At 51.9% G+C, this 16,540-nt stretch overlaps 6 protein-coding genes across 6 annotated transcripts; 2 read left to right on the top strand and 4 right to left on the bottom strand.

The window, feature by feature from the left end:
* Positions 1–201: 201 nt before the first annotated feature.
* On the top strand, positions 202–2,674 carry EDD37DRAFT_675682 (RING finger protein; the record flags this gene model as incomplete). Its single annotated transcript, XM_062819544.1, has 2 exons — positions 202–1,905; positions 1,981–2,674. Coding segments are annotated over 2 exons (2,004 nt in total), but the record flags the coding sequence as incomplete, so codon positions are not given.
* A 263-nt stretch (positions 2,675–2,937) lies between these two features.
* On the bottom strand, positions 2,938–4,156 carry EDD37DRAFT_571136 (Sucraseferredoxin-like protein; the record flags this gene model as incomplete). The annotated part of the gene is made up of 2 exons (XM_062814317.1): positions 2,938–3,708; positions 3,818–4,156. The coding sequence occupies 2 exons, from the start codon at positions 4,154–4,156 to the stop codon at positions 2,938–2,940; spliced, it is 1,110 nt and encodes a 369-aa protein (XP_062665394.1).
* Positions 4,157–4,276: 120 nt separating this feature from the next.
* On the bottom strand, positions 4,277–5,827 carry EDD37DRAFT_643260 (prenyl protein peptidase). Its single transcript, XM_062817416.1, has 3 exons — positions 5,589–5,827; positions 5,349–5,392; positions 4,277–5,278 (listed from the first exon to the last, which is right to left on the bottom strand). The coding sequence occupies exons 1-3, from the start codon at positions 5,644–5,646 to the stop codon at positions 4,349–4,351; spliced, it is 1,032 nt and encodes a 343-aa protein (XP_062665393.1). The 5' UTR covers positions 5,647–5,827; the 3' UTR covers positions 4,277–4,348.
* An 820-nt stretch (positions 5,828–6,647) lies between these two features.
* On the top strand, positions 6,648–9,899 carry EDD37DRAFT_208353 (uncharacterized protein). Its single transcript, XM_062810270.1, has one exon. The coding sequence runs from the start codon at positions 6,800–6,802 to the stop codon at positions 9,689–9,691; it is 2,892 nt and encodes a 963-aa protein (XP_062665392.1). The 5' UTR covers positions 6,648–6,799; the 3' UTR covers positions 9,692–9,899.
* On the bottom strand, positions 9,784–11,316 carry EDD37DRAFT_643258 (ER lumen protein retaining receptor). The gene is made up of 6 exons (XM_062817415.1): positions 11,064–11,316; positions 10,943–11,001; positions 10,816–10,882; positions 10,291–10,747; positions 9,909–10,236; positions 9,784–9,850 (listed from the first exon to the last, which is right to left on the bottom strand). Exons 1-5 carry the CDS (start codon positions 11,083–11,085, stop codon positions 10,200–10,202), a joined length of 642 nt encoding a protein of 213 aa, XP_062665391.1. The 5' UTR covers positions 11,086–11,316; the 3' UTR covers positions 9,784–9,850; positions 9,909–10,199.
* A 674-nt stretch (positions 11,317–11,990) lies between these two features.
* Positions 11,991–13,860, bottom strand: EDD37DRAFT_208265 (uncharacterized protein). The gene is made up of 5 exons (XM_062810269.1): positions 13,218–13,860; positions 13,042–13,164; positions 12,918–12,972; positions 12,732–12,868; positions 11,991–12,676 (listed from the first exon to the last, which is right to left on the bottom strand). Exons 1-5 carry the CDS (start codon positions 13,712–13,714, stop codon positions 12,130–12,132), a joined length of 1,359 nt encoding a protein of 452 aa, XP_062665390.1. The 5' UTR covers positions 13,715–13,860; the 3' UTR covers positions 11,991–12,129.
* Between the last annotated feature and the right edge of the window lie 2,680 nt (positions 13,861–16,540).

Here is a 16,540-nt window from a genome sequence, read left to right as displayed (position 1 = left end):
TTTGGGTGACTCTGCGATGGTTCTACATCTAGCAGTCTACTGTACGCATTGATAATCGCATCTACAGACATAAATTGTCTCTTGACGCATCGAAACCTCAGAAGTCGCGCCTTCCTGCGTCGTCGATCATAACGGCCGTCTCTCATTGACACACCACCGCCACCATACTCAACCAACAGCATGGAAGATGACCCAGGTGCCGCGGAGGACGAGAGGACAATCGAACTTTCTTCCATCGCGGCCATATATCCAGAGCTCGTCGTCGATCCGGATGATCCATACGTTGCGACTCTCGAGCTTGCGGTGACACCTGTAAAACCTCTACGGATCTGCTTCAAGTCTGCAGAGACTGGAGCGCCACCCGCGTTGCTAACGCCACCGACTTCCTTAGACCAAGACGAAGGCCACTCGCCTCTCAAGCCACAAGTTCAAGCTATACAGCTCGATGCACATGAGTTGTCACACCTACCACCTCTTTCCCTCAAGGTTACTCTGCCAGAAGGCTATCCTACCGAGAAGCCTCCGTTAGTGTCTGTGTCTGTGAACCCTCCATGGCTGCCACGGCCGGCGCTCAAGAGATTGAAGGAAGATTGTTCAAACCTGTGGGAAGAACTAGGGAAGGACCAAGTCGTTTATGCATACATCGACCATGTTCAGCAAGAGGCGGAGAATGCATTTGGGCTCGCAGGGGCACCCGACTTCCAAGTCTTGAGCGAACTGAAATTGGCATTGTTGGATTACGATCTCAAGGCGAAGCGTGACGAGTTTGAGAAGGGGACATTCGATTGCGGAATTTGCCTGGAGCCGAAAAAAGGTGTGAACTGTCACAAGATAATGCTATGCGGACACGTATTCTGTACAGCATGCTTGCAAGAATTCTATAAGAGTTGCATCACAGAGGGAGACGTTGACAATGTCAAATGCTTATCTCCGACTTGCGGAAAAGACGAAGCCGCAAGAGTTGGCCCAGATGGGAAACCTTTGAAGAAACGGAAACACGATCGGACGCTCAACCCTAGCGAACTGTTGCAGATCCCTATCGAACAGGAGCTGGTTCAACGGTATGTCCGTCTCAAGCGAAAGAAGCGACTCGAAGCAGATCCGAATACGATCTATTGCCCGCGACAGTGGTGTCAGGGTGCGGCTCGGTCGAAGAAACATCCCAAACCAGTTGATCCCATGAAAGGAGAAGAGAGCTCCGAGTCTGAAGAAGAGCCTCAACAACCCACTAAGAGGAAGAAGAAGTTCGATCTCGAAGAATTGCCGATGGCGGACCGCCTCTCGGTGTGCGAGGACTGCAATTTTGCATTTTGCTGTGTTTGTCGGAAAGGATGGCACGGTGAACTCGCGCACTGTAGTCCTCGGCGGCAAAAAGAGCTTGATGAAGAAGAATCAGCATCTTTGCTCTACATGCAGAAGTACTCGACGCCTTGCCCAACATGCAACGCGCCGTGCCAGAAGACCATGGGTTGCAATCACATGATCTGTTTCCGGTGCAAGACACATTTCTGCTATCTGTGCTCTTCTTTTCTTATGCCCGACAATCCATACAACCATTTCAACGACCTGGCCAGCCAGTGCTACCAGCGCTTGTGGGAGCTTGAAGCAGGCGATGGTGAAGGGGTCGACCGTCAAGCATTTCACAACCCTGAGCTTGCTGAATGGGACGAGATCATTGAGGACGAAGACTCAGACGATGATGACCTTCCGCCTGAGAATTTCGACGACTTTCGCGGCGAAAGACCATTCGAGGATGAGGAGGATACATCGGACGAGGAGCCGGCGCCCGATCAGCGACGAAACATGCACATAGAAATTGTCAACTTTGCCCGTCCAGGAGCGAACAATGCGCACCGTATAGCGCTGCCCGAACGGCCCAGGGCACCTGAACCGGCCCCGCCTGCCGTGCCTAACCCGCCTAGACGGAGACGTCGGGGTGGTGGGCAGCGAGGAAACCGCCACGGGCCTGTGAGAATTGAGCAGGCGCGTGCTGTACAGAATGCTCCACCTCCTGCGCGACAACCGGCTCCTCAACCTCCTGCACAGGCTGCGCCCGCAGCAAACAATGAGCCCCTCATTCTTCCACAGGCCGCGCCCGGTCAAGGCAACCACCCCGGAGGCGCGATGCAGCCTGGCCCCGTTCGAGCAATGGGATTGGAACGCTTTCTCCAGCTCGCCCAGCAGGACGAGGAGGATGAATGGGACAGCGATGAGTTGGACGAGGATTTTGACGAACTACGTCTCGCGGAGCCACGACGGCAGCGAGTCAATTGGCGGTGACAATTATCTGCATTTTGTGCTACAGAGAACGTTCTTGTGGCAGCATAGATGGATCTGATAAGATGACCTACGATGCCTAAAAGGGGCAATTTTGGTGCATTTAGCGGAGCTGGTTTTGTGGGAGCGTGCATGTGGGAATAGACGTTGGATGCATCCTAAGCGTTTATGCTAGAAGAACTGTACAGAGTTTTGTGTTCGTGTGAGACAGCTTGCAAGCAAGCGAAAGCATAGCATGCATAATACATCAAGAATGATCTGAAAACACTTAATGTGCAAGCCTTGAGATTGAGATGTGATGTATGTCTAGTAAGACTTGGCTCACTATCGTAGGGAAATCGATCTATAGAACAGTGCGTCTGCTGTACAGGGGCAGAGATGAGAGCTGGAATGGGTTGTTAGCTACGGCAGGAAGCTGTTGCTGTTCCCGTAGCCACCCGGTGAACACGTCCGTGACGTAGTGGCCTGCCACGCTGGGATAACCGACGTGATGAAACGCCAGTACCGGTAGGCCCAGACTTTGAGCTTGGTATGTGTTGGCATCGGGACATGCTTGGTGCACACATGTCATTGTGCGTGGCGGTGGTAAATGTGAAGCCCAGTACGTTGAGTGCTTCTCAAGGTTTGCTTCGAGGTTTGTAGTGACCGTGAGGCCGGTATTCATAGCCTCAATGTCTCACCACCCTGACCGAGTCCGCCGCGAAACAGATCCTGAATGACCTTGCCCTGCAAGAGCGTCTGCTCAATGATGCCCTCGACATGGCGTGGCTCGACGCGGCCATACCAGATCCCCATTCCGGCAAGAGGATGTGGACTTCTCGAGGCTGAGAGAAGATGTTGGAAGGTCGGTGGGATGTACATGATCACGTTGCCGGCCCATTTGTGGCCTCCTATGTGCGAGATCATTCCGATGTTAACATTGATGGTCTCTTCCGATGTGGACGAGGAGCTGGCTAGAAATGCGCCAGGTTTGGACTCCAGCTCTATTCCTCTACCAATGGGTTTCCGTTCGTTGATGTACGATGTGAACTCGGCGTGGAGGAGAGGACCTAAGATGCCGCAACGACTGTCGCGCTGGCCGTGACTGCATATCAGGATCGTGGGTGCTTCGACCGATTGACTGAGTAACGAATCGCCAAGGGCTGGGTCACGAGACTTTGCGCGTCGTTCTGATTCCGAGAGGTCCCAGTATACAGGATTGAGTTTTCGTTCTTCCGGGAGAAGCCAGGACTTGACGAGTTTTCTGGAGATGTCTGCCTTTGGATCCAAAGTAAGGCCGCGGAAGTGTCGGAATGCCGGAAAGAGTATGGCGTCAACGATCTCTTGGTCTGGTGCGCTGGACAGAGGTATTGTACCTAGACTGGACTCCTGGTTGGCCAGTTCTGAGGGTGTGAATGAGGAGGTGCTGACCATCACGTCGTTGTGGTAAGGCTAGATGTCAGGTCTGGTGTAAGTCAGCCGTCATTTCCATGCTTTGGTGTCTGGAGGAAGCCGCCATGTTTCGAAACAGCTTCTTCTCAAATTCTCAGTGCGAACTTACATCATGAAACTCTCCGCCCCGTCCAAGTAGACCTTTGATGTCCGCCGTAAATCTGCCCCATGCAGCCGTCTCCTTCTCATCTTCGATCTTGCTCGACCAATCTGAGCGGCCTGAGGATACGACAAGATGCTGTGCATGCGGTGACATCGTCCCATTGAGAAAGTTTTTCCGGTCGATATCGAGCCCCTCTGGCATCGCAGAGCAAGGGCATGTCGGATCTGGACAGGTCGGTACGACCGGGAAGGGAGGAGGACGAGAGGAGATGGATGCGGCGGAAGAGCGAACTGTAGATCTCAAGGGCCGTAAGAGATGGCGGACCGATGGCCGCAAGGGAGGCATGGCGTCAAAGAATAGTACAATACATCGAGCTCTTTACTCTAGAGAACATCTAGATTGAGCATATGGGCGCCTCCAGAAAGTCCTTTACCTGGGTAATTTATTTTGACGAGAAGTCGATGATGAGGTCGGAATTACGTCGCTACTTCTCGGACATAAATGACCCTTTGAGCCGAGCTCAGCCTTGCATGACCCCTATCTATGCTTGAGCTTTCCACTAAAATCTGCCAACGCCTTCGAGGAGTTTGTCAGGGGCCAGAGCCCAGCATAGAAGCCGTATGCACCAGTCAATAACAGCGCGTAGTATATCACCGTCCATTTCACGTCCAATCGTCCCGCAAAGCCATGTACTTGGATCGCATCCGTGTCATCCTTTCCCCTTGTCGCGACTGGTGGAAGAGGGTATTCCTCCCTACGTTGCACACGGCCCCAAAATCGTGGAAGACCAACCCAGTTGCAAAAGGCGTGGATGATGACACATGCGTATAGCGAGCTCGTCCGCAGATAGATGAACGCTGCAAACCAGCCAAAAAGGGTCGTATATCCGAATTGGAAGACAGATCTCAAGAGTGCTGGCAGTAACGGAGTGTGAGGATGCGTCAAGGTGAATTCGTAGAAGTGATGCACATGAGCTATTCCAAAATAAAGGGGCGTCAAAAACACGACCTTTGTTGGCGATACTTTGGCCAGCAGATGCAATGGCACGAGGATCGATCGGAAGATGACTTCTTCAGTGATGGGACCGGCCACGTAGTTACGATAGCCTTGCCAACTCTTCAAAGACTCGACAAGTTTGCGTCCTCGGCGTAAGTCGTCCCAATGCCCCTCTATGAAGAGCTTCTCCCAGACGGGGCCAAGAAAGAGGAGAAGGGTCAGCGCACAGGACTTGAACACGTCAACCATCCGGACCGGCCACCATCCTAGCAGATGGGCTGCATCGAGGGCTGTCAATTTGGCTGTCACAACAAGTAAATAGAGGGTTGCTGAAGAAGCCACCACGCAGGCCAAGGTTACTGTTCTAATGCGAGCTCGAATGACTGATGGTGCATCTCGATTTAGTGTGGGCGATGGTCGGGTTGCCTGGAATAGATAGAAAGGTACAACGTAGAGCAACGTGAAGACGACCTGGTCGCGTGGGATTAGCGAAACGATACTTACTGATCATATGAGGTCGATTGTGTTACACGTTACGTACCGAGAGACATGCTGCCGTGGTGGTTGATATGATGGGCTTGTCTTCTAACATCATCATCTTGTGTTAGCGAGATGCAGTATCGATAAAGGAACCTGGACGCAGAAAACACAAGTATAATCTATATGGAGTGGGGTGGAAGGGAAGCTGATCACGCAAGAGTTTGCGGGATGAAGCTAAGGTAGTTCAGGGCACAAGGGTAGGTATCGGGCTGATTGTGAGCCAATGGACTAGGCGACGAACCTTGATGGCCAAAGTAAGTCGTTTTGAGCTTGTTGTAGAGGTCAACCGGTGCCATCATTGTGACAAGTAGCTGTAAATGCCAGCAAAGCGACCGGGCTTACAATATGGAGATGGGATATTTTGTAACAAGGTGTAGCTCTTTGTGGCGGAGGTTTGAGGATTGAGAAAGGGGGAGGTTTTGTTGTTACGATGACGAAAATACCAGCAATAACGAATGAATTCAAGGGTACAAGTTCAAGTTTAATGAGGTTTCCTTCTCTTAAGTTAGCATTCACAAGTAACTAATCGTTCACAAGTGCACTTTCGACTATGTTTCTTCTTTCTTCTTTCTCTTGATCGTATCGCCCAACACCTCGTTGTCCCTTTGCTTCTTTCCTCCATCTCGGCCCCTGTCACGGCCAGTAATGCTCGGCAGCTCAGCAAACCCTACTCCCTGCCTAGTCATGCCTAGTGAGGCCATGCGAGCCTCAAGTCAGTCTGGCAGCCAGATTGACGCGTTAATTTCGCGACACCCTCTTGTCCAATAGGCGAATTTCGAATTCCATCATCTGCCACGCGATCAGAGATGCGACGCGACTCCTTGACACACACAAGCCATGATGCTGCGCCTCTCGCCAACAGAACCCTGCTCGATATTCATCTCCGAAATCATGGCTCCACCGTCATTGAAGATTGGAGGGAAAATGGCGAATTTACAGGGTATTTCCTTATCCGCGTGATCGGGCACACAAATGGTCAAAAGGAAGCCGCCCGAGAACCATGTCTTCGGTTCTCTGGCGACTAGATCCAACCTACCGTGAAGCTCGAGGTCGACTTCAGCCGCAAAATCTCCTGCATTCCAAGGCCATACAAGTATCAACAACCGCAATCTCCAACGTCTGCTGTCAGATGCAAGCCATCCGCCCATCAACTGTCAGTGAAGGAACAATTTAACTCGCCTGGGACATGCATATGCACCTCGGCCCCATAGTCTCCCTGGCCGCCGATCGTATGGCATGACGCCCGCTCGCACATACTGACTACATTTCTGCTGGCTACTCAAGCATTGACTCTTGTTGTTTCTGCACAGCTCACCCTCAGTCGCTCGTTACTATACCAACGATTACCTCACCATCTGTACTCTATACTCAACAGACTACCCTCTGGCGATTTCGTCATAAGTTGCAGCCGATTCCTCTCGGATCAAGTCCCCCTCCTACAATGCGATAGCAATGTCATCGTCCCCTTCGTCGGTGAAGTCGAGACCGCCGAAGCGGACCTCTCCAGCAAGGACGCCCCTTCGAGAACGAACCCAGTCCCAAGCCAACGAAATCTCGGCCCGCCTGAGCAAAGATGCTCTGTCGGATCAGGAAAACTTCAGCATATACAACACCACACCCTTTCCCACAAAGGCGGCACATGTTCTCCTTCCCAGCTCGATCAAGAAGAAGAAAAGCACTCGCAACTTCGACGGTGATGTCTTCACGGACTCTCCATTCGCGAATGAGACGGGAAGAACCAACGAAGCACAAAGGACTGTGCGAGGGGTCGCACAACCCACGATTAGGCTCAAGCGGTCTGTCAAAGCATTGCGAGATCTATATGAGGCTCAGGCGGATGAAGCGTCTCGTCCTTCCACAGCTGCGTCGCCTCCTCTTCGCCCCAGCACCGCCAATTCGTCACGACTAAGGGCCGTAGGGTCAAACGAAAGTTTGTCTGGGCCTTATGCTTGGGACAATGCACGCAAGATTTCTTCTGACGATTTGGCGTTGTTGCCAACATTGCCTCAAGGGGGACGGTTTGCGAATAGGCGGTCATCAAGGGCATCTTTCACTTCCATCGCCGAGAGGTTTGCAGCTACCTCAAGTCCAAATTATCGAGTTCTGGGTGTAACCTCGAGTCCGAGGCCACCTGCGGATCTGTATAGTTCTGGCCTGGGTTCATCCACAGCGGATCCGAGTATCAGCACCGTTCAAAACAGCTCTTCGAGCCCAAATGTGGTCAGACTCGCCCACACATCAAGTACGGAGCAGTTTCAGGACGATGTGCAGTCATCAAGTCCAAATGTGATCAAATTAGGGACATCGAGCCCATTCGGTTCACGACCTGCCGCCATCCACTTTGCCACCACGTTAACACGTCGCAGCTCAGACTCGTCACCGAAGCGGAAACGTTCTGATACTCTGGAAAGTGGCTCATTCGCAGACAGGGCAGGCGCGAGGAACCCTTTGGCCTCCAGTCCACCCGTGGATCGATATATCCCCACCTCGGCAGCAGCCAGTAACGTCTCACCCGAGAGTCGGGGATTTGCATCTTCCGCAGGTGAAAGTATTCGTCAGGTGGAAGGCTCCTTCGATGATTCCAGCCCGATTGTGCGAAGGTTGGGAGTTTACCAAGTCAGCTCTGACGACTATTCACTTGCTGAGTCTCATGCGAGCCTCCAAGCTGCTCTCAGCTCGAGTCCGCCTCGTATACAATATCCGGTCGTACGCGCACCGCCCAGGAGCCAACAAGTTGGACTGATGGTGCCGAAAAGAAACTCTAGATCTCTGTCTAGATCTCTTTCCGCGGGGACAGCAGGACCGGAATTGCCATCCAGGCTATCAGCAATCCCATCCGAGGCCGCAAATACCCGGCCGACGAGCGTCTCATCTTCGGTCCTAGATGAAATCGATGAGTATTTGACCTCCGATGAATTGGCCCCAGCATCGATGTATATAATCAATGCACCATCCATCAAGTCACAGATCCGGATCGTTCGAGATGACGACTCGGACTCTCATGAAGCCGCAGACGAAGTGTCAGCTTTACCTTCGAGCGACGATGTGTACAAATCGCCCACAACTCGAACATCACGCAGCGGCAGCTATGTCGGTTCTATCGACTCGTCGCTGTCACGACTCACTCCTATGAGATCATCGAAGCATTTGCGACGAAACAGTTCTCTTTCTCCTTCACTTCGACCTACCTCTTCGGGCAGTGCAGTCGCCCCGGCGCCTCCACTTCCAACATGGGCGAAACGGTATTATTCGGGCGCCTATGCAGAATCATTCCAATATCTGTATGCCAGCACCTCACACGTAAATCTGCAAAACCTGGCCAGCACAGGTCGGGGTCAAAGGACACTTCCAGCACCTTCGCGACCAACAACCGCGAGATCAAATGGCAGTCCGACCCGACGCGGCTTCCATCAAGCCGTGACAGATCGCATGGAAGCTCTCTTCAAGGGCAGATCCCGCCCACGTCTTGAAGCGAGGAAATCGCACACCCTTCCCGGCGAAGGACCTCTTGTATCCAATCCGCTCCGCGGCCCTGCAACAGCAGCCATCGACACACGGCGACAGTCGTACCCTTCCACGCACCATTCCTCTACTCACGGCCGGTCATTCTCCGCCCCTCTATCTCCAGTCGACCCACGGTCTCACTGGGCCGGTGTCATTGAGATTAATGAACAACCGCTTGAAGTTGGTCCAGGGTCAACATATACCATACACCAGCACCATTACCGCCGCCCTAGCTACGACTACAGCGTGACACCATCGGAATCTCAGATGTCAGTCGTGCACTATTCAGGTGCCCAAATTCGGCGTAGCTGGCCCGCCTCCCCACATCTGCACCACGACCAGAGACTCAACACAGGCTCCTCCGCATCACGCGGCTTTGGGTTCCCATTCAATGCAAGGTCCCGCTGGACCGCCCCAAGTATCATGTCGCAGTCGGGCGGTTTCTTCTCGAGACGAGCAGACCTACGCAGCGCACAGGTCGCATGTTTCGCCGTTGGCTTCGTTGTTCCATTCACATGGTTCATCGCGGCCTTCCTGCCTCTCCCAAAGCGACCAGCATCGTACGCAGACCTGGAGAAGAATGCGTACAGCCAAGCGGCGATAGAGCGGCGTCAGTCGCAGCGGTACTCTTCGCAGCCTGAGGGAGGCCTCTCGGATTGGGAAGAGATGGACGTCCTCGCCAGGCTGCGCATCGAGAGACATACCGCGGGCGTGGCGGAACTCAAATGGCAGCATGCACGCTGGTGGCGGAACCTGAATCGCTGGATGTGCGCTGTCGGGCTTGTCGTCTGCATTTTGGTCGTCGTGCTTGCTGTTCTGGGTACCAAAAGGAATTGGTGAACACTAAATCATACGGATATTTTTGGGATGTGGATATGGATATTTATGGACGACCATCTCCTATTTGACTCTCTTGACGACTTAGCGAGCGTTGACGATTTTATTTGCGACCTTCACATGATTACCATATTTTCTATACTAGTTCTCCACTTGATGAGACTGTGCATAGTCACCAATTAATATCTTCTGATCTTAATGTTTCATGCAATGGACTTACAGTGCTCTTAAATCTGACGAAGCTTAGGGTCTCTTGAATAGGGAGTAAACAGTATTATTTTGACTTTTATTTCGTTTCTCCATCCCACGCATCGCTATGCTACACAATTGGACACTGACATATGGCGTGTGAATCGCTTGCTCTGAGATTGATTCTCGTCACGACTTCGGAGCTAATACAGCTTCGGTCTATAATGTTTCAATTCGAAGAAGAAAGTCCGCATTCCGTACACAAAACTTGTTCTCTTAGGGCTCGACATTCAAGGATATGTTCGCATGATTGCCGTATACCTTAGACAGGAAGCTTGAAGCTCTTTCCTTTGAGAACCCTGAGTTCTATGTAAGCAGGCTGTTTTGGTCCTGAACATTGGGGGGAAACTCACTTCGTATAATATACCCAGAAAAAGTCCGAGTACAACACCGTTTGGATGATCCCAGCAACAACGGGTATGGGATCGAAGTGACCCTCCGAAAACCACCGGTAGATCCAGTTAGGGATGTACAAGGTTCGGTAGATGCCCAGCGCGAAGAGGTAATGCGTCGTGATTGTCTCGGCCTCGCCCGTTCTCTGCAGCATGAAGAGCTGCGGTAAAATGGCCACACTTTCCAGCCAGATCGAGAACGCCCACAGGATCTCCGGGATTGTCCATTTGTATGGAAAGAGGATGGCCAGCACGGCTGAACTGCCCGTCAGGTAGGAGACGCGGAAGGTGTCGAGGTTGGGATCGTGCGTGGGCTTGTAGTCATTCAGCATGACCCAGAGCGTGTAGGCGGAGGATGTGAGGAAGATGATCTTGAAGATGGTGTTCCATGCGCTGTCGGTAAATGTCCAGAACAGATCTGTGTTCGCGAGGTTAGACGAAGCGTGTCCTTGCGGTCTTCAGCGGTGCAAGGTGGGCGGAACGAACCAAGGTATCGCGTCAGGTATACTAGAAAGTAGAGCGCTTGTGACTTGAATGATATGCCTGAACACGACTGAATTCAAGGTCTGTGTTAGCAAGGCGCAGAACCATATCGAGGCGGACAGCAGCGTACGTTCGTGACTCGCATCTTGTGAAGGAGGATGAAGATGGAAAAGAGATGCGACAGATCGGCTGTTTGTCATTGATGCGTCAGTCTTGCAGTTCTAGGAAGAGACCGCTCGGGAGTTGCGTACCGAGTAACCTGAAGAGATTCATCTTGTGCAGGAGCTTTGCAGCCGGCCGCTGCTGACTTGGGGAAAGATGCTCAACGGGAGGGACGTGGTAGACACGACCGGCGCGAATTGATAAGGATGGCGAGGATCAATTGACAACGCCAGTGCAAGAGTGCGGTTGTGTAGACGCGTAAAGCTGAGTAGATCCGAAGAACGGTGTTGACAGGAATGCAAAGAGTGATGATTGACTGCGAACTGCCAGGCTGTTCAACACGTTCAACTTTTTTGGAGATGCAGGGCGAATTGACACTTTCCGCTTGTGTTCCTAGCGTCAAATTTAATCTGCACCCCCCTTTATTACGTGAGGCAGACCCCTCAAGCACCAGAAGGGCATTTCAGGGGCGCTCAGCCTTGGGCGAGACGGCGCCTAAACACGATATGAACCTTGACACAGCGAGATGATAGAGACATCAATCGACACGGCCTAGCTAGGTATCTGTCAACACCAGAGCACCTTTGAAAGTCTCGTGGGATGCACCTGTTTTTATCTACCCTGTCTCCCAAACCCATATACCAACCACGACGCCATTTTTTCCGTTCCCAATGCCTTTAGCATTGACCCCTTGAGTTCCAGTCCCGGAAAGGCCACTGATGTCCTTGCACAAATACGAGCCCGGCCCCATCTCGTCGAACTCTGGGGCCTGGTCGACTTGTTGTGATCAAATTAGATGTGGTTCGCAAGGCATGCTCTCACAAGAAATCCCAGCATTCCCCTGGAAAAGAGCGATGACTTGCTCAAATGGAGGATGACCTTGAACGCCCAACGATGTAGAGTACAGTACCGCCCAGCCTAAGAAAAAAGCGGTAACTCCAGACGAGCTGATCAAAGGCTGCTAGGACCAACGTCGGTGCTTGTTCGAAACCACTCTCGCGCAACGGCCAGCTTCTGCCACGTCACTCGAATCGAAAATTCCATCTCTGTTGTATATTATGCGTGCATCCTGGTGCCGAAGGCCCTGACGAGATTGAAGGTACATTGGCTTTTCGAGAATGAACCTCGAATCCCATCCCATAGGGATCTGCATGCCTAAAGATAGTGGTGACCGGCTTTAAGATCGTAGTTGTGCTCTGTTGATACATGACCATGGGTCGGCTGAGACAAAGAATCCGAAGTATATGCAGTTGAAGGTGTTGACACGCTGGTATAACTATTCACAGATGAAAAGCTCAATCCTGATGGCGTGGTGTGTCCATGATTCATTGGTATAGGTGGCATGGTATTGTAAGAATCCCGGATCTTGACACTGTTGCTGCTTGATGTAGGCAATGGCATCTTGATATCCATTTGGGTTTGCTGTGGTGGTAAGGGTGTCATCCAGCGATTCTGTTGTTGAAATGTTGCACTGCTATTGAAGCCTGCTGACTGTAGAGGCAAAGTCACACTGGCCAGTGATTGCCTGCTCGACATGGAATTCTTTCTAGAGCTCGCAACCCCGATATTGTCGGGTGATTGCGTATTCATCCGCGTGTCTGCACTCTTCACCGACTCTGGTGGGGAATTGCGAGCAGTCCCTCTTCTAACCTGACATGTCGGACACAGCTTGACAAACCTCGAGATGAGCTCTTTCGGGACCCTATAGTAACGACATGAGTATCAACCCATCCGGCAACAGCATTCAGAACCCATACCATGAATAAATTCGCCTAACTTGGGCTGATGTTTTGTCCCGACCCCCATGTTGGCATTGTTTGTGTGCTTTGGTGAGGATTTTGAATAGCTTCTCTCGGACTGCGACTGGCTTACCCTCGTGACAAATTTTTCGGTGCTGCAGAGTTGAATCAGTATTTGCCATCGAGAGGCTGGTCTATGCTTACTTCAGGAGGTTTTCCGTCAGCGGGCTGCAGTGTAAACATCTTCTTGACCCAGAACCTTCCGAACGTTGTTAGCTGTGTCATTAAATCGTTGACAAGTCCCGAGGACTCCCATGGCAAGGCTCACCGAAACTGCGCAGACTCAATTGAGGTCGTCTTCTTATCGATGAGGACGTGGCGGATATTGGCAGCTCTGCGGGCATTGATCAAAGCCTTGTCCTGTTTCTTCGGCGATAGGTCATGGACGTAGCTGTTCTCATGTCAGTTTGGCCTCAGATTCAACCCAAGAAGAAGCAAGTATACCGTTTCATCAATTCGTCAAATTCGTGTACGTCTGGATAGCCCTCGAGGGGAGGGAGGACTGGTTCCGAAAGCATGGTGTCCTCATTTGGAGAGTCTTGACATTCAGTGCCATCCATGTGACTGTAGTCTCGGGGCGGTATAAGTCGTGGATGATGGACTGACGCACGATGATTGGACGAGGATGTGGCGTAGTAGGAGGATGGTGGAAGCGAACGCGACTGAGAAGGTAGGGTAGGTACTCTGTTGCTTGGGATCGGATAATGCAATGGAATTCCAGGGACTGTAGACATATACATGGGACTTGGATGGGTATTCTGGGTAGGGGCAAAGGTGCTTGAGTATGCTGGGCATGGAGCGTTGACAGTCTGATACTGAACTTGACCATTGCCGTAGAGGTAGTTGAGGCCGTTGCCATTGGAATAATGCGACATGGCGAGTTGCTGATTCTGAAAGAAGGTATTGTAATCCTGGCTGCTTCGTGGCGCATAGTCGGTCATTCTTGAACGTGCAACAAAGTGATAGAATGCCAGTCAAACTTCCACTGGACGGATGAGTACAGGTCGAGTGACAAGACCCTGAAGCTGTCACGACTGTCAATGAAAAGAAACTTGACAAGGCAGGCTCGGGTCCAACTAGAGCAGGCTTTCCGACCAAGTTGTGCCCTGCGTGAGTGATGGAGAAACGAGCGACGAAACTGTCAGGGAAGAATTGATGCCTCAAGGGGTAGCGGTGGTCGGTCAAACCGGGCTGAATGTGAGAAATCGACAAAAATTGCTGCCTGGTGTCTGAAATGGAGTCGAGTATAAAACAGAAAGTGAAAATGACTCTGGCAAGTTTGACTACGGCAAGGTGCGTACTTGATATTCGAGAGACAGAGATGGAATCATGGAAGCTAAGGCAGGAGGGACATGCAGACGGATATCGAACGACCAGGATGAGAGGTCCGCATACCCAGCTCGTGTGGAGGCGCGATAAGAAGTCGACAAATTGGTAGGCAAAGACTGTGGAGGGATGAGATGAGCGGGGTCTGCCTACGGGAGGTAGGGCAAGGCCAGAAGGGCAAGGAAAAGGGTCTGGCGTGGACGCACGAGGATAAGACGAGGCGTTGTTAGCAAGAGAGGTGGCAGTGCTGGGTTAGTCAATCCCTCCCAACAGGGCAAGACCTGACTCTGTTTGACTGTAATTTCAGGAAGGTTCGCTCACCTCGCCCTACCGTGGTCCTTGGGATCGTCGTTCCGTTCTCGGATCGTGCCGTCTCGCCTGTCTGATATTTTCGGGGCAAGCCTGTCATATGCGCAACATACCTGCGTTGCCACTCGGGTAGGAGGTCCCTGGACTCAGGGCGGAGTATTTCGAGCCAGATGTGCCTCAGTGAAATCTGCTTTCCAAGGTCACAGAGGTCTTCTTTGCCGGTAGAACAAATGTCAAGGTTGTTGAGGTTAAGTACTGCAGGCTTGTAGAGCTTCGGGCAGCATCTACATCATCATGCCTAAGGCAATAGTTGACCGCTCATTTTGGCGTGGATCAGCATGTCTAGGTGCAGGTCCAACGGTTTTTGTTTTCATAGCAATCAGAGCTGCCAGCGGACCGACGAGCTCCAATCCGGCAGGGACCCCAAATCCGTTTTAGTGTATGAACAGGAGGAAGTGATTTGCAGCTTAACGAGGCGCTTCCTGCCAATGAGATGTGTGGTCTCGCTTCACCCGCAAGACACGTTGTCGCAATGACCAGGGGGGTTTGTGAGACGTCCGTAACCGTGTGGCCTTAGGAGATACATTCCCGCCAAGATGACGCCTTGACACTTTTGGGAATCAGTAGAGTAGAGGCAGCAATGTCGCAAACGCTCGAAGGTATGGGCGGGCAAATGAAGGTAGTAACGGGGGTTGCTGTCGAAAAATGTAAAATGCAGTTTGCAGTTTGATCTGGAGACGCAGCGAAAGAGCCAGAAAGCCACTGCGTCGTTTGCTTTGAACTTGAGGAAGCGAGACGCATGAGATGAGTAAGCACAATCGTCAGGCACGTGATGAGCCATGCACGTGATCTACCTCTTTTTGCAGGTACGACTTTCGTACGAGTACTTCCCCATTCAACATTCTTGAAGAACAACATTTAACGACAAACAACATCGAAACACTTGCAGAACGATCTGCAACGGCCCAGCCATCCCTGACCCATGTCTGTCAAGCGATGAAGGTCATTGCTCTGCGTGAAACCCATACGCACTCGTCCAATAATGCACAGGTACCAGTCCTTGACCCAAGAGGTACGCCATGGCCCCAGCTGGAAGGCCAGACAAACAAACCTCTGCGAACCGCTCAATGATGCAAGTCCAGCGGCATTGAATTCGACGCAAACATCCTAGGTCGGTACTATGATAATCGAGCCCCATGTCACTGCAGCTCATTCCGGATATCTCGGCCAATGTCTCGCCATGTCAAGTTTGCTTGACTGCCAATCATCGGCCGACCCAACAACCAGATTTCTTCATCCTCAGAGCTGGAACTGCTTGCCGATGTTTGAGATCTCGGACACACCTCCTAACCGAGATCGACCTTGGAACTAGATCCGCTGATCTCTTCAGACCGAACATCAATTGTGTGGAATCGCGACCTTTCTACCACCGTGCCGAGAATGCACGATTTGCACAAGCCAGTGCAGCCCATGCTGAATCCCCTTCGGCGCCCGCTTACTTACTCACATGCAGGCCTGCAGCGCCGTATCTCGGATTATGCCACGTGGTCCAGACTTTCTTGAAGTCTGCAAAGTATGAGAGGACGGAAATCATGAATACACATGGTTACACCAGTACTATGCTGTCCTACCTATGGGGGTGCACGTACCAGGAATGGTCGAGCCCATTGACCAACTAGCATTCAGCCGTCCACTAATCCCGGCGTTGTTCTGGCATGATTAGGCTACAGTTCTCAGCGAGGTTCCCCGTCTCTCTCCTCCCAATCTCAGACACCTGTGTCGATTATCCACTGTCTCAGCCTGATACGAAGGCTTCGCCCCTTCAACATATCTGCAGAGACACCTCGTCATCACAAAAGAAGGCAATGGCAGTGCCTATCCGAGTCTAGTCCTTTTCAGCTGCAAAGACTGTCGAGGCCACCACCGTCCGAATCAGAGCTGGAAAGACAGCCACAACGTTCAAAGAGCAAAGCTTAGCCGATACTCCTCATGACATCGATGTTGCACAGTCTGATGCTTTCTTCGACGCATGTCCGGGGAACCTCGTCTTGCTGTCCTTATGCAAGCTTGTGACGATGTGACTGGTTGAACCGTTCAGCAACCCTTCCAGAGGCTCATTGGAACCTCGTCAA

The sequence above is a fragment of the Exophiala viscosa genome, assembly GCF_022695815.1.
Source record: "Exophiala viscosa unplaced genomic scaffold EDD37scaffold_17, whole genome shotgun sequence".
NCBI classification, from domain to species: Eukaryota; Fungi; Ascomycota; class Eurotiomycetes; order Chaetothyriales; family Herpotrichiellaceae; genus Exophiala; species Exophiala viscosa.
Note: the sequence above shows the minus strand (reverse complement) of the source record. Positions and strands in the feature narration are given on the sequence as shown.

Excerpts from the sequence above, each read along its gene's own strand:
- EDD37DRAFT_643260 (XM_062817416.1), bottom strand. The coding sequence starts at position 5,646 with ATGATGGCACCGGTTGACCTCTACAACAAGCTCAAAACGACTTACTTT. Across the intron at positions 5,393-5,588 it reads GACTTACTTTGGCCATCAAG|AAGACAAGCCCATCATATCA; the intron begins GTTCGTCGCCTA and ends TGATGATGTTAG. Across the intron at positions 5,279-5,348 it reads CCACGGCAGCATGTCTCTCG|GTCGTCTTCACGTTGCTCTA; the intron begins GTACGTAACGTG and ends CCACGCGACCAG.
- EDD37DRAFT_208353 (XM_062810270.1), top strand. The coding sequence starts at position 6,800 with ATGTCATCGTCCCCTTCGTCGGTGAAGTCGAGACCGCCGAAGCGGACC.
- EDD37DRAFT_643258 (XM_062817415.1), bottom strand. The coding sequence starts at position 11,085 with ATGAATCTCTTCAGGTTACTCG. Across the intron at positions 11,002-11,063 it reads GAATCTCTTCAGGTTACTCG|CCGATCTGTCGCATCTCTTT; the intron begins GTACGCAACTCC and ends AATGACAAACAG. Across the intron at positions 10,883-10,942 it reads ACAAGATGCGAGTCACGAAC|TCGTGTTCAGGCATATCATT; the intron begins GTACGCTGCTGT and ends CCTTGAATTCAG.
- EDD37DRAFT_208265 (XM_062810269.1), bottom strand. The coding sequence starts at position 13,714 with ATGACCGACTATGCGCCACGAAGCAGCCAGGATTACAATACCTTCTTT. Across the intron at positions 12,973-13,041 it reads ATTGAGTCTGCGCAGTTTCG|GTTCTGGGTCAAGAAGATGT; the intron begins GTGAGCCTTGCC and ends AACGTTCGGAAG. Across the intron at positions 12,869-12,917 it reads CTGACGGAAAACCTCCTGAA|CACCGAAAAATTTGTCACGA; the intron begins GTAAGCATAGAC and ends TCAACTCTGCAG.